Source organism: Cynocephalus volans, chromosome 6 (genome assembly GCF_027409185.1).
Source record: "Cynocephalus volans isolate mCynVol1 chromosome 6, mCynVol1.pri, whole genome shotgun sequence".
Classification (NCBI taxonomy): domain Eukaryota; kingdom Metazoa; phylum Chordata; class Mammalia; order Dermoptera; family Cynocephalidae; genus Cynocephalus; species Cynocephalus volans.
Genome location: NC_084465.1, coordinates 107,754,998 through 107,771,033, shown reverse-complemented (window position 1 = coordinate 107,771,033; position 16,036 = coordinate 107,754,998). Strand labels below are relative to the sequence as shown.

Below are 16,036 nucleotides of genomic sequence, written 5' to 3'. Positions count from 1 at the left end.
ATTGTTTCTGTGGGAGTCTGGCATGGCTTAGCTGATCCTCTGCTCCGGGTCTCTCACAAGCTGCAAAGTGTTGGCCAATGCTATGATCAGGATCTGCTCTCAAGCTCACTCACGTAGCTGTGGGCTGTGGGACTGGGGGCACCAGTTTCTTGCTGGCTGTCCATCAGAGGAACTGCTAGCAAATGGAAGTTAAAACCTTACGTACCATAATGATGGAAGTGACATTCCATCACTTTTGCTGTGTTCTTCTGTTCATTACGATCAAGTCACTAGGCCACCTGCATTCAAAGGTGGGGAATCACACAGCAAACGACCTCCAGGAGGTAGGATCATTACGTCCAGCAAGAGTCTGTCACAGACGGTAATATAAAACCCAGGCCCAGCCTCCTGTACTTAACTCATCTCAGTTAACTTCAGGTTTACACCTGACCTTCCAGTACTGAGCTGAGGAAAACCATTTATTACAGCCCATCCTAGGGAGGCCAGAAAGCATAATTCGTAGAAGCCCACCTTTTCTCATCTAAGCACTGGAAACCGTCAGTGCTAGAGAGATTCTCAGTTACTTTCATCAGCCCTTTCATTCAACCTAGAAGGGATACTGAGGGGTCTTAGTCACGGGTCAAGGTCACACAGTTAATGAACAACAGCTTCTACTCAAGAGCTGTTCAGAATCTCGGTGCTGCTGGGCTGGCCTGGAGAGCAGAGCCACAAGGGAGATGGTGTGTGCCCTAGGCTGCACGCAAGCTGTTCATCTTGATATAGACATTTTTGTCTCCTTCGAATGGAGCATCTTGGTAAGTAAGATGATTGCATACGAAGACAATGCTGGCAAGGCCCACAGCTTTTATTCCAGTAGGCTGTGATGTTCACCCTCCCTGCCAACAGCACAGGGCTGATTCAAGGTACAGGCTGGGCCCCGGACATCCATCTTCTGTGGGTGCTTACTGGTGATCTCCTCCAGAGATTACGAACTCAAGGACTGTGTATGAGGTCTACCTGGCAGACGTGTTCTGTCGGGCCCACACAGTGTCTATAAAATTTTGAATTTGTTGCCACCATTTTTAATTTGCGAATTTTACAAATATATCTGGCTTTCTGGGTTCTCTTGGAAAATCTGGCCACATCAGCTCAAATGCAGCACGTCAATGACTGGCTAGAGCTGCTCAGAAGCTGCCCTTTTGCACAGGGCTTGGGATTTCGAATTCGTCACAGTCTGTACCCGCCCAATTCAGCACCTAGCCCCTGCAGGCATCTGCAATGATAAACCTTTATCTATGATGACCCTTCCATTTTTCTTGGAGGTGAAGAAGAGGAGACCCAGCAAAAACGAATAAATTTAATTGAGCTCTAACAAAGGCTGATGGGCAGAAGAACTAGGCCCAAACTGCCTATGCACAGAGCCCCCAACTTCAGAACAGGTGATCACACCGATGAGATTATAGAGAAGCCATGTCCAGCTAGGAGTGCCTATGTCTGTCCAAATGACAAGCCAACAAAAACAAGCTCCAAGTTACCATAATTTTCAAAATGAAATTTTAAAATGAATTTTAAAATATTTTTAAAGGAAAAATTGGTCTTAGAAATCTGATTCGTAGGTTGTATAGAGAGTAACAGGATTTGGCCACTTCCAAATTTCAGCTAACTGATAAGAGACTGTCACAGGAACCATCTTTCAAAATTGAGGGATAAACAGATGGTGGATTTGGGGTGACAGAAAAGTCCTTTGAACATTATCAGGTTCAAAGCAACTGCATACAGAGAAGAATCCTAAAAACCTGTAAAAATTCACACAAACCCTTCCTATGAGACCTTGTTTATGTGCCAATATCCTTCCTGCCTGAAAGACACATATTCAAATTCCAACTGCTCTTTAGAGTTTCCACTTTTAATATCACAAACTAAATGTTTTCTTGGATTTGTCTCTGCCAATATATTTCCTGTCATTCATTTTTATTATACCTTTTGGGCACGTTTGTCAATTGTTAATGAAAGCTGACTCTTTAATATATACCAAGAATTAGAAATTTCATTGATCCTTCTACTATTACCAGTTAATCAAACACTAATTAAAATAAATGCACCCCCAAAAGCAAATGAATCACTATTTTCATCACCCAACTAGGAAAAGGCCTCAGGGAGGTAGCCACATCATTAAGTAATCCCTAATACTGTAATAATCTGTGCTCTCATGATGTGCTAAACCTGTTACTTATATGCACCCTCAAAAAACTCAGGGTGCAATATAATGACAAACAGCTTTCTTAACCAAATTTTTATAAAGAAAATTCATTCTCTAAATCTAGTTTACCTTTTGCAAGACAGAGTTAAAATGGTAAGATACTGGTCAAGCAGTATGATTAACAAAGCCCCTATCATTACAATGTTATATTACTATATATAATATATTGTAAGAATATTTAAGAATTCAAGGTTTGGACTCCTGTTAACTTATCTGACTCAAAATAATACATAAATTGGAAGTATCGGGAGACTACATTTCTCTATTTGACTGGAAAACCACCAAATTAACTTAAAAATGAGTTGAATGTAGTATTAGTATATTCATTTTTCTGGACATGTCCAAGCTCCCTGCCTGTCTCGTTAGTACCTTACATTCAACACTTCCACGAGCAAATTCATCATCTTTCTTTCAAGACTGGCTCCTTCTCCAGATGTCCCTAACTTTGCCACAATCATCCCTAGTCCCCCAACCTATAGATCTTAGGATCATGCGTACATGTGGCCAGCCAGGTCACAGTGTTCCACATCTACAATATCCCCTGCAGTGGTCCCTCCTTCCCATCCCCACCACCACTACCGTCTTGGGTCAGGTCTTTATTGTTCCTGCCTGGGGAGGAAGGGGCTGCGAGGACAGCTTGCAGCAGTTCTCCCCCCTCCAATCCACATCTGGTGGTTGCTGCCATTGGGTCTCTTCCTAAACCCTTACCCTGATCACCAATCCCTTACCAAAGAGCTGTTCCCCCCAGTCTCCATGAGGGAAGGTCCATGTGTGCTTTCCCTTTCCAGCATATGGTCAGCGTGGATTGCCCAGTTCTGGCATGTGGTGGACATCCAGCAAATAGCTGGTGAAGGCATAAATGAACACGCCGGAGGATCTCCATTCATTCTGCCATTTGGGGCAAAAATGAGCCCAAAGCTTTTCAGCTGTATCTAGCCCTGGTTCCACTAGACCAGGATCTCTAATCCCACTAGACCAGGGATGATTTTGTCAGCACCACACTCAGCCAGTGAGCTAACCGGCCATCCGTATATGGGATCCGAAGCCGGGGCCTTGGTGTTATCAGCACCGCACTCTACCGAGTGAGCCACGGGCCGGCCCCCAGGGATGATTTTGACATTTGACAATGTCTGGAGGCATTTCTGGATGTCACACTGGGAGGTGTATGGTGCTACTGGAATCCAATGGGTAGAGGCCAGGGATGCTGCTAAACATCCCACAACACACATGGCAGGACTCCACGACATGGAATTATCCAGGCCCTAATGTCAATGATGCTGAGGTTGAGAAACACTGCTCAAGACAAACCAAAAGATAATCCCCCAAACAGATCACTCTCTGCTCCTCCAAAACAGCATTCACTTTCCCACCAACCTCCCCAGGGTATGCTCTCCATTATTCCAATCCTTTGTGCTGAAATCCCATCTACCCTTCCCAGCCCAGCTCACGTGCTGCCTCCACCACAAAGCCTGCCTTCCTCCCCTGCAGACAGGTGCAACTCAGCTTCCTTCACTCATTAAGGCAAGTATGCTCTGAGCACCCACTCTATGCAAGACCTACAGTTTCTGTTCCTAAGACCTTATAGAATAGTGGACAACGAACAAGGGAATAACTAAGTTAATTACACATTGTGTTCATTACACTGCAGAGGGGATCAGGGTGATCACAAGACAGAGTGACTGGAGGGTGGGGCTGTGGGGATGTACTCCAGGCAGCAGACATGGCAAGTGCCCAGACCCTGTTTGACTATAAAGTCTGGAGAGGAAGGCAGAGGACAGACCATCCTGGGACATGTAGTCTCCGTGAGGGGTTTAAAGTCCCTGTATGACTCTGGGACTCCATCTCCTGAAATCTTTACCTAGCCCTCGTGTAGCCCAGACTCTGAGGCTTGAGTGCCCAAGTTGAAGTCCCATTACCAAACCTTTACTAATTGCTATGGGTCAAATGTGTCCCCTCAAAGTTCATGTATTAGAAATTTGATCTCCATTGTAACAGTGTTAAGAGGGTGGGAATTCCAGTTATGGTATTTGAAAGGTGGGGCCTTTAAGAGGTGATTATATTGTGAGGACTGTGCCCTCAAGAGTGGATTGATCCATACATGGAGTAATGGGTGTGGTTCTGATGGCTTTATAAGGACAGTGAGTGAGCAGGTCAGCTCTCTCTTGCTCAGCCTATTCTCACCATGTGATTCCATGAGTTCCTATAGAGGACGGCCCTCGCCAAATGTGTTCTTGCACTTCCCAGCCTCCAAAACCTTAAGAAATAAATTTTATTTATTTATAAATTACCCAGTTTCAGATATTCTGTTATAAGCAACAGAAATGGATTAATGTACCAACTGTGTGACATGATGCTAATACCTTAACCTCTCTGGGCCTCATTTTCCCTATCTGTAAAGTAATAACAACAGCACCTACCTCCAAAGGGTTGTTGTGAAGAGCTAATGGGTTTCTACGTGTAAAGCATTTGGACTAGGCACAGAGTAAGTGATCAAATGTGAGCTGTTTCCATGGCTACCATTCAGCATAACCTGTATCCTTGTCTTAGCAGAGACAAGGCTATTGAGGACTCACCCATCTCTTTGTTCCCATAGCACACAGTGGGGCTCAGAAAGTATTTGGTGAGAGACATACACATATTTACATGTTTTGGTCTTCACATCTTTTCCTTCATATATTGTGGATATTGCTTTGATTATGAACAACCAAGATGGGTAGCTTTATGGCTGTCTGGAGGCTTTCTGGCTAAAGAGCAAATACCCGCAAAAAGCAATTTGTATGGTTTCTCACAGTAGCAATCTGCACACTGAATCACAATCTAAGTGTCTTCAGCAATATCCGTCATCTTCTCTGGGGACTAATCTTGTAGTTAAAAAACAAAACCGAAAAACAGTAGCTAAACAATATTCACCACTTTGGGACTCTTTCTGGCTTAACATCTAAGTGTCCCAACTGTGAAAGTGCCAGAATTTAATGCAGCAGATAAGTGTCCCTCATTAGTGGTTGCTCAGGGCTTGAGGGTTGGGGACTTGTGGGGGGTAGGGGTGATAGCTAAGGAGGGCAGAGTTTCTTTTTGAGGTAATGAAAATGTTCTAAAGTTGATTGTGGTGATGGCTGCACACGTCTGCGAATATACCAAAAGCCACTGAATTAAACACTTTAAAATGGTAAATTTTATGGAATGTGAAAAGGTGTTTTAAAAAAGTGTCTTTCAAGACCCTGTCTCCTCCTGCTCCCAAATAATTAATTAATGGTGACTGCAATATCCTTAGAGTCTCCAAATTACTTGTCCTAAGTACCAAGGTGAATTTACCCAATCTCTCTGTTCTTAGCCTAAATGCATCCAGGTAGTTTTTGATATACACAAAAGCTTCTGAGTCATGGTTTGGCTGCCACATCTGTCATCCAGGGGACAGGGGACCTGCCAAAATCTTTATCTATAACCCTTCAGAGAAGCAAGAAAGCAGACGGCTGGGACTTATTGGCCAGGAGGCTTTCAGCATCACTGGCTCTAGCCAGTGCTGTTCTAGATAATGGTTAAAGAAGGGAAAAGACATTTCCAGAACCTCTCTCACTTTTCAAAAGCAGAACTCCATCTGGGGTTCACCCATTTTTGGTGGATGTCTGCTGTGACTTTTTCCCTCATTGGCCATGCTCTAAGAGAGCATATGGATGCTGGCCCAGGCAGTGCTTCAGGGAGAACTGGGAGAAGGTGCCTCCCCTGGGCAGAGGCAGCCCTGTAGGCTAACCTTTCCTCTGGGCACCCAGCTGGTAAGCAAACCCCCCTCCAGCAGGTGCTTTGAGTAGCACATGAACCGCACAGCCACCTGGTGTGGTCATGCAAGGGCTTCTGTTGGTTTGTTCAATACCTTCATTTCAGCTTTGTTTTGTCCAGAAAACCCATGGTGTGTGTGAGCCGTGGGTTATGGGATGCACACAAGTGATCCAGGTGTAGTGTATTTATTCGTATTCATCCACTTATTCAATAGCAAATGGCCACTGAATGTCTACTACTGCCTAGACTGTCCTAGGTCCCAGTTTCCTACCCTCCAGGAATTTATAGTCTAGAGGTAGGAAAAGACAGCAAAGTCACAGAAAGAAATATACAATTATAACTGGTAATAAGTGTCCTAAAGGAAATGAATGGGTGAAAATGAATGGCAAGGGACCTAATTTAGAATGGGACGATTGGCACAGGCTTCTTTTCAACTGTGACCTGGAGAATGAGAAGGCATTAGAGAGAAAAAGAGAGGGACAGAGAACAGCCATGTCAATGGATTACAAACGTCACTTTGTTTCAAAGAGATCACTCTGAATGCTGCACAGGGAATGTCCTGGAGGGGCAAGAGTAGATGCAGAAGGTTGTTGAAACTGTCCAGGCAAGAGATGGTGGTGGCCGGGGTCACAGTGGTAGGTAGGAACTGGGAAGGAGAGAGGTGGACAAAACCAAGGTGTGCTCTGGAGGTTGACTGGATGGGACCGTGGATGGTTTGGATGTGGAAGGGAGGAGAGAAACAGAGGACAGGAAGGACTCCTAGCCCTCTGGCTGAACAGGGGAGTTGGGGGAAGACTGGGGAACAAGCAGGCTGGGGAAAAGATAAAGAGCTCTGCCCCATTCCAGTGTGGTCTGGTGGTAAGGCCAAAGGGCTGGGAGCCAGAAGAATGGAATTCTCTTCTGGACCTGACAACGTACTAGTTTGGGGACCTAAAATCACCAAAGTGTCTCTCTGCCCTCAGGTAGATGAAGTCAATGCAAACCAAAGTCAATGTATACATCATCACAGCTGCACCTTAGATCAGCTCTAGCCAACACTCGGCCTTCATCTTACAGATGCGGACCTGAGGCATCAGCACAACTAGGTTTGTTTCTTTTTCTTTTTTAATCAAGACCACACAGACAGTTTGGACATTCTTTCACTCCACAAATACTTCCTGAGTGTCTAACTATATATCGGGGCTGGTTCTCAGGGCTGGGTGGCAGCAGTTCTGGGGCTCCTGGGATCTCCAGTTGCCTGAGCCCCAGGTTATTGTCCCTTCCTCATTAGAGGGTTTGGTCAAGTTAAAAAATCACATAGTGTGTGAATATAAAAGTTGTCAGTTAAGACCCTCTTAACAGACCTCCACACTGACAGGAAGGCTTTACCATCACACCCCACACCCTCTATAGAAGGCGCTGATATGACCCAGGGCAGGCTCACAGGTTCACCGCTCATGCAGCGGCCCCTCCCCACCTACCTGCACCCTGCATGTATCTGGGCCTGCCCCTCAAGAACTCTGCCCACCACGCATCCACTGAGAGTTGTCCTCAAATCTGTTTATCCTAGCACTCATTTTTATTTTATTTAATTTGGGGGGGGAGGGGTGGAGGCTGGCTCGTAGTGGGGATCTGAACCCTTGACCTTGGGGTTATTAGCACCATGCCCTGACCCAGTGATCTAACCGGCCAACCCTAGAACTCATTTTTGAATCACCTCATTTGAAATGTGTAAACCAGAGAAATATGAATGTAAAAACAGTTGTTTCCAATAAAACTAAGATGAATGTTTTGGGAAGACTCGATGAAGGTGTGCTGGTAAAAATAAAGCACTGTTGAATTAGGTTTGGTGATAAAAGTGTAAAAGATCTGAAAGGAAAAAAAATAAAAACCTAAAAGAATTCTTAACTTAGAATGCTTTCCAAGTGGTTTTCAACTGACTACGTAGTCCACTGTAAAAAACCCAAACAGAAAGGATGGGTTTTGTTTATGCAAGAAAAGCTACATACACAGCAGGTCCATCTGTAAACCCATGCTTCAAGACAAGTCCTTGACCTGACCTCAAAAGATTGGTAAATTAGAAAATTCCCATTGTTACTTATTTTTTAAGAATTAGACCCTTACCCCACACCATACATAAATATTAACTCAAAACAGACCTAGATCTAAATGTAAGAGCTTGAACTATAAACTCTTAGAAAAAAACAAAGGAGTAAATCTTCATGATTTGGGGTTAGGCAAAGATTTCTTAGATACGATATCAAATGCACAAATGATAGAAGAAAAAGTTGATATATTGGACTTCACCAAAATTTAAAACTTTGGTGCTACAAATAAAATCATCAAAAAAGTGAAAAGACAATCCCACAGAATGGGAGAAGATATTTGCAAATCATATATCCGATAGGGACTTGTACCCTGAATATACAAAGAACCCTTACAGTTCAATGATAAAAAGACAATGCAGTTAGAAAATGGGCAAAGGATTTAAATAGACACTTCTTCAAAGATATACAAATGGCCAATAAGCACATGAAAAGATGTTCAACATCATTAGTCATTAAGAAAAAGCAAATCAAAACCACAATGACATACTACTTCACACCCATTTGGATAGCTACAATAAAAAAGACAATTACGAATGTTGGAAAGGATATGGAGAAACTGGAAACCACATACATTGCTGATGGGACTGTAAAATGGTGCAGCTGCTTTGGAAAACAGTTCAGCAGTTCCTCAAAATGTTAACATAGCTACCATACAATCCAGCCATTCCAATCCTAGGTATCCACTCAAAAGGAATGAAAACGTATGTCCATAAGATGATTTATACATAGCTGTTCATAGCATCTTTATTTATAATAGGCAAACAGTGTCAAAATGGGTGTCTATCAATGTCAAAAAAATGTCCAAACATTCATCAACAGGTAGATGAGGAGACAAAATGTGATTATCCACACATTGGAACACCATTCAGTAAAAAGGAACAAAGTACTGACACATGCTACAACACGGGAGAACCTCAGAAACATCATGCTAAGGCAAAGAAGCCAGTCACAAAAGACCACACATTTTACGATTCCATTTATAGGAAACGTCCAGAAAAGGCCGATCTATGGAAGCAAATTAGTAGTTGCCTTTGCTGGGAGTGGGAACATGAAGAGACCATATATGGACATGTTCCTTTTTGGGGGGAGGTGAAGATGTACTAAAATTAGATTGTGCCACTACACCACTCTGTAAATTTACTAAGAACTGTTCAATTGTAAACTTAAAATAGATGAATATGATGGTATATAAATTATTCCCCTATTAACTTATTAAAAATAGAAAAGCAAAAAAAAAAATCATTCAAAAATAAAAGTTCATTTGTCTCTTTGAAAAATGTTATAATGTCAATTTTTTACATACTACTGTGTGCTGGTCACTACCTTTTGACTGATGTTGACAATATGAGGTGGTAAAAAAACAACACTCCTATTTAATCATAGGATTAAAATAAGAGATAACCTCAAATAAGAGATAACTGGTTTAATTAAATATCATCCTAAATGTATAACACAATTAAAAGCATTCATTTCATCATCTTCTTTGTCCTGTTAGCATTTTTTATATCATAGTATTTCCAACCCTTTAGAAAGTTGGATAAATATTTTTAGGTCTACTATTTACAAAATAGGTGAGACCTAGAAGAGATGGAGTGAATTATTTTTTGCTGAGACTTCTTTCATTCTCTGCCACATGGGAGGGTTTCCAGAGAGGATCAAGAAATATTCAGGATTAGCAAATACAGGCAGTCCCTCTGAAACAGCTGCAGCAGTTTAAAATGTCCAGGAAAATAATCTTTTTTATGAAAACCACCCAAGAATCCAGTTCTCTGAGAGGGAAAATATCCTGTTGGTAAAATGAACTGGAAAAACAGATTAGGACCTAAAAACAATTAAACGTAAGTAATTCTTAAAACATATTTTATCTTGATATCTCCTTTTCAGAATTTCTTCAAAACAGATGTCATAAACTTCACAAGAAAGACAGGTATTTACTAGGAGAAAGTAGTCCTAATTAGAATATGTGTCAAGGAAATATAATTATCAATTTGCCTACTTAAAATGAACATCTGAACATGCCTTAGGAAGGTGAGCCTTCTCAGGTGAGACATGAACAATTTATTTTTTTATAAACATTCGTCGACAATCTCTAGCAGAGGATGTTAACGGCGGAATGGATGACTGAAACCAAGCTTCATATATAACACTATTGGAAGTGTTACTGGAATGACTCTTGGAAGAAGCTGATGGGAATATTGTTACTCATGTAAATCACTCGTGGGAAGAAATGGTTTTAAAGTCAAGCATGCTTTCATTTAATTGACAGGCTTTACTGGGAAACAAACTGTTTAGCTCATTCTGGAGGGGGCTTTTAGTAGTAAAGGTGAGGGTCATTGGAGCTGTGATTGTAGCAATCGGTGCTTGAGTTAACCGAATTCTTTGATAGTCGGTGTGTTTTGGCAAGAGATGGGGAAAAGCCAATTCCTTCACCTTCTCTTCTGAGTCTGCCCTTGGGGCAACTCAACCAGCTTGAGGCTGTCCCTTCCCACAAAGCCTGGACTGGCATTAGACACTCCTCAGAGCACTTTTCAAAGTTGCCAGCACTGCTAGCAGAATTAGGACCCAGGGGAAAGTCAATGAGAACAATGTTAGTGACAATGGTGGACTAGGGGGTCAGCACCTCTTAAGAGAACCCCTAAGACTAAGGGTTCTCGGCCCAACCCTCCAAGGTTAGGCTTCTCAAATGACCTATACTGAGCATGCCTACTCAGACTGCTTGGCCCACAGAGGAGATCACATGCAGGCCCCACTTCTAGACTTAGTCAGTGCTGAGAAAAGTTCAGGGTCATTCTCTCTTCCCATCTGGGCAGGGTAAGTGTCTTACTGATTTACCCTCTAAGTCTCTCTCCATCTCTCCCATTCTTGTCCAAGTGAACTGCTCTCTCGTCCTCTAGTCCCACTGGGGATGCTCCAGTGGCCTAGGATGCTTCAAACGTCAGTGCTCCCACAATCTCCATCGGAAGCCACCCTCAACACATGTGCATTTGAGGTAAACAATCTGGTGCTATGGAACTGTAGCTTCAGGACAAGTTCTGGAGCTCTGGCTTCCAATCAGGTTGCTCTAGAGTAGAAATCCTTCTGTGGCCTTTGCTGCAGCCAGACCATTCTTTTTCCAAATGGAAATCTGACCATGTGTCCTTGTTTCATTGCACATCCAGCTTAAGACCCTTTGGTGCTATTAGGATAAAACTCCTTAGTTACTGCCCGCCCCCCCAGTTCTCCAGCCTTGTCTTTCCACTCCAGACTCAGTGGCTTCCTTTCACCCCTCATCCTTCCCTTGTCCTCCTGCCATGCCAGAGGACTTCACACCTTCTCTGTCCAGGGTCCACAATGGTCTTCCCTTCCTTCGTGGCCCAGTTAATTCACACTCATCCTTTAGCAATCAGGGGACATACCACTTCCTCAGGGAAGACCTCCCTGAATGTCCTTATTAGGTCAGCTGCTCCAGTGAGAGGCTCTCATGAAAGCTACCCCTCACCTCCCTGACATTTGTCACAACTGTCATTTACACTGGTTTGTGTGACTGCAGGATCAGTGTCAGGCTCTCCAAGTAGCTACGTGCCAGAAGCATAGGATCACATCTCGTTTTCACTCATCCAGCATCTAGTGCAATGTCTGGAAAGAGGCAAGTGCTCAGTACATGTGATGAGTGGACAAACAGACAGACAAACTAAGGGATGGATGCACAGACAGATGAAGAGATGGAGGGACATATGATGGATAGACTGGTGGATGGATGGCCTGGCAAACAGACAGATGGACAAACAGCTGGATGTATAGATGAATGAACAGAGGGACAGATGGTTGAAGAATCGATCTGCTCCAGGGACATGCCCTCTCTTGAGCCTTCGATCCCATCATTTCCCACCTCCCCAAGTATTGCTGTCCAACAATTATCCTGTCTTTTGCATTTTCAACCCTAGACCCATCTCAGACCAATCATGTGACCCTGGGCAAGTTGCCTAACCTTTCTAAGCTTGATTTTCTTCCACTGTAAAAAGAGGATAATCAGAACACCTACCTTGACAAGACTATTTTGAAGATGACATGAGATCATCCATATATATCACAGAGCACAGTGCCTGGCACAGAGTAAACACCTGACAAATGTCAGATGCTCCATTGTTCTTATCAGTATTACTACTTCAAACCCTTCAGCCAAGTTCTCTTCTTTGCTAAAGAATCCTTCCTTCAGCCTTGCTCCTCCCTTAAGCTGCTACTATCCTATGTCAATCTTACATCACCAAATGACTCCAAACAGGACCTGACCCTTGCTGATTTTACATCCTCACCCCCAACCATTCCTCAATCACTGTGCACCAGGCTTCCCCCTACAACTCTACTGAAACTGTCCTCCTGAAGGTCACCTAGCAATCAGACCTGCCATCCTCTGCTCAGCTGTCATTTACCTTGTTTCCTCGGCAACATCTGACCCTGAGCACCACCCTTCCAGAGTCCTCCTCCCCAGCTTTGGCGCCAAGGCCAGCTCCTGGTTTTATCTTGCAGAATGTCTGGTTGTTCCTGCTCTAAGCCCCTCAGTGTGTCCTTCTCTTACCCATAAACACTGGCACATCCTAAGGTTACACACATAGACACACTCAGTCTGCTATGAAACACTTTCCCCTTTAGCAATGCCATTGACTCGTACAGCAACACCATCTACTCCCCACTCTGCAGATAGCACCCACACCTACATCCCCAGCTGTGCACTGCACCCCACAAGTTGCCTCCATCTCATCAATCCTGCCCTTACTCCCTGATTTCAGTTAACAGCCCCACCATCACCCTGGTCCAATACTTAAAATCCCAACTCCTCCCACTGCTGTGGCCCTTAGAGCCCATCAGTTGCCAAGGATTATTTTTTGTGCCACAGCTCTGTGCTTAGCTTATAATCCCTGGAGGACATGTAACTTGCCTCCCTCCCCATTTTCTACTCTCCACAAGATACTGGAGAATGCAATTGGAACAAAATAAATACTTCTCCAACTGAAAAGAGATACAGGAGAGTAGCAGGGAATTCTCACACATTGCTGGTGGGAGTATATATTGGCACAACCACTTTGGAAAGCAATTTGACAATATCTAGTAAACCCGGGGATAGTTATACCCTACAACACAGACCTTCGCTCCTGGGTATATGCCCTAGAGAAGTTCTCCCATGTATCCACTGAAAGAGTTGTACGAGAATGTTCATAACAGCACAGTCAACAAGAGTGAGAAATAGAAACAACAAAATGGCCATTGTATCAGTCAGGATACAAGCAGGAAATAGCTGGCTTATTCAAATTAGGACAATTAAAGGAGTGTCTAAAAAGGGATTACTTGGAATGGGTTGGATGTAGAGAAACTACAAGGGACCATTTAGAAGCCCAAAGATAGAAAAGCTGAGCTGTTGCTCTGAAAGGAGGAAGGGTGGAAGTGTCTACCCAAATCTGGAAAGAGAGCCTGAGTAGAAAGGCTGTCTTGAAAGAAGCAGCAACCTTCAGGGAAGAAATAGAGGGTACTTCAAAAAGTTCACGGAAAAATGACCTTAAAAGGTAATAAGAATTTATGAACTTCATACAGCCAGCCCACGGCAACCCCAGAGGAAGTAAATTGCAGGAACAAATACCTGATTTTTGCATCCTCCTCCTCTATCTCCGGTCAGGGCTCCCCAGTGCCTGAACTCAAGGGGAAGCCAGAGGGCAAGGGGCCCATGGATGTAGCTCAAAAAGGTCAATCCCCTGAGGCATGGTGGGGAGGGACAGAGGAGATTTGGAGAGAAAAAGGCAAGACACTCAGCATATTCATCAACTGAATGTACAATGTATAAACCCATACAATGGAAGACTGCCCCACAGGAAAATGAGTGAAGCAGAGCTACTTATCTCAATACCGATAAATGTCAAAAACTTCATGTTATGAGAAAAAGACAGGTGCGTTAAAATATGTAGAGCATGGTACTACAGCAGATTGTGTTTTCCCCACAGCTACATTCGTGGCCTCACATGCTCATGCTCTTCCAGAACCTTGCCACTCCCCGACTAAGAGTTGCAAAGAAGGAAAAGAACAAGGTTCTAGCAGAGAATTACAGGAGAAATCTAGTTGAGATGGGGTAGCCAGGGAAAGTCCCTTTGAGGAAGTGACTGAACTTGAAAATGAGGTGTGAGGGTTGAGAAGGAGAAAGGCTCACCAGCCCTGCCAGTAGCTGTGACAGCAGAGAACAGCAGGTGCCAAGAAGAGCAGATGCCAAGGTCCTCAGGAGGGAAAGACCTTCGCCCTTTTAAATACAGTTCAAGAAAACCAGTGTGGCAGGCGAATTGTGCAAACCAGAGTGGGAAGCATGAAGCATGAAAAGTGGACACAAGCCAGATCATGCAGGGTATTTGCGGTGACTTCCCTGGGGTTAGAAAGCTGGTGAGTCCCTGGGAGGGAAGTCCACTCTAAGCAGCAAAAAACCACACAGGGAACCAAGGAACCAGGAACAAAGCTCTCTGTTGACTTATAGCTCAAGAACTAATATTCACTTAGCATCTAGCATGTGTCCGACACTGGGTTACAGAAATACCTTTAATCTATTAATGCTTCCATCAACCCTATGAGGCAGGTATTATCAAACCCATTTTCACAGCGAGGCAGATTATCTAAATCCAAAGTCCAAGCACTTAACTCTACCACGACGCTAGACGCCTTTCCCTCTCTATTGTTCTGATGGGCACTGTTAACATTTCGGTGAATGACTCATACTATAGTACAAAGCCGTAATTACGGAGTATAAGATACATGACAGTGAACGACCTGGATAAAAATACAGCCTCTAACATGCACCGATGGCATAACCTCACTACTACTCCTATTTTACAGATGAGAAGCCGAGGCCAAGACCTGCTGAGGAATGTAGCCAAGGCAGGTCTTGGAAACCAGATCTCACTGTGCAGACCTAGAAGATTACTGACCGCGCTTTGCTGCCTTCTTCCCAGTTCCCTTCTCTCGGGGAAGTTAGGTCAAGGACAGCGCAGCTCAGAGACCGAACCCCTCATTCCCACTCGCCTCTCAACAGCGCCCCTAAAAGCCCGAAGTGTGGGCGGTGCGGCCGCTAATACGGTCCCTAGCCCCCCGGTGCAGTCCCTGATGGAATCCGTCTGGAGGGGCGCGCACCCGGACCGAAGGTTCCCCCGGCGCAAGGTTCCGCAGCCCTGGCGTCCCCTCCCCGGGCCAAGGGGCCGGCAGGCAGTACCTTCGGGAAACGCGTCCAGAGTCCTGCCCCGGGCTCTGCGGAAAACACCCCCCTCCTCTGCAGCAGACATGACGAGCGAGTTTCTGGCCTGTCTGAGCACACTGCGTGGGAGGGAGCCGCTACGCTCCACACAGCCCAACGGCCCCGCTCGAGGCGACGCCCTCTGCTCGGGGCGGACCGGGGCGGGGCTCGGCCGCTCGGGGCGCAGCTACTGCTGCCTGGATGGGGCGGAGGCGCGAGCGGCCCCTCTGGGATCGACCCCGGCGCCTGGCGAGTGGAGGCCCAGTGTCTGGGCCCACGTGGGCGGAGGAGCTACGTTTGGGTTCAGGCTTCGGGGCCAGTCCTTCCCTAAAGTAACGTGGCCAGATTTAACAAGTAAAAATACAAGACCCGCTCCCCTTCGTTAATTTGAAATTTCAAACAAAAAAATGAATGATTGATTTAGTATAAGTATATCCCATGCAATATTTGGGATATACTTGTGCTATATATATTTTTCGTTGCTTATCTGAAATTCCAGTTTAACTGGACGTCCTGATTTTTGTCTGGCATCTTTATCATAAGGTCAAAATGGCTGAGCCCTGTCTCAGGAAAATCCTCCAAGCTGTCCCCTGTGATCTATGACTCTTAATTTTAAGGCAGCTGGAGCTTCCGGTCATCGCCAACCTCATTCTGTTACTATCATTGCTTGCTGTGCAGCAGGCACTCGGTATGTACTTC

General features: G+C 44.6%; 1 protein-coding gene across 1 annotated transcript in view; it reads right to left on the bottom strand.

Annotated features, from left to right (window-relative positions):
* Window positions 1-15,484, bottom strand: part of CPPED1 (calcineurin like phosphoesterase domain containing 1) — a 118,282-nt gene extending 102,798 nt beyond the window's left edge. Inside the window, exon 1 of the mRNA XM_063099706.1 lies at window positions 15,317-15,484. Within this exon, the coding sequence (XP_062955776.1) occupies window positions 15,317-15,386 (70 nt within the window). The 5' untranslated portion in view covers window positions 15,387-15,484. The remainder of the gene's footprint in view (window positions 1-15,316) is intronic.
* Between the last annotated feature and the right edge of the window lie 552 nt (window positions 15,485-16,036).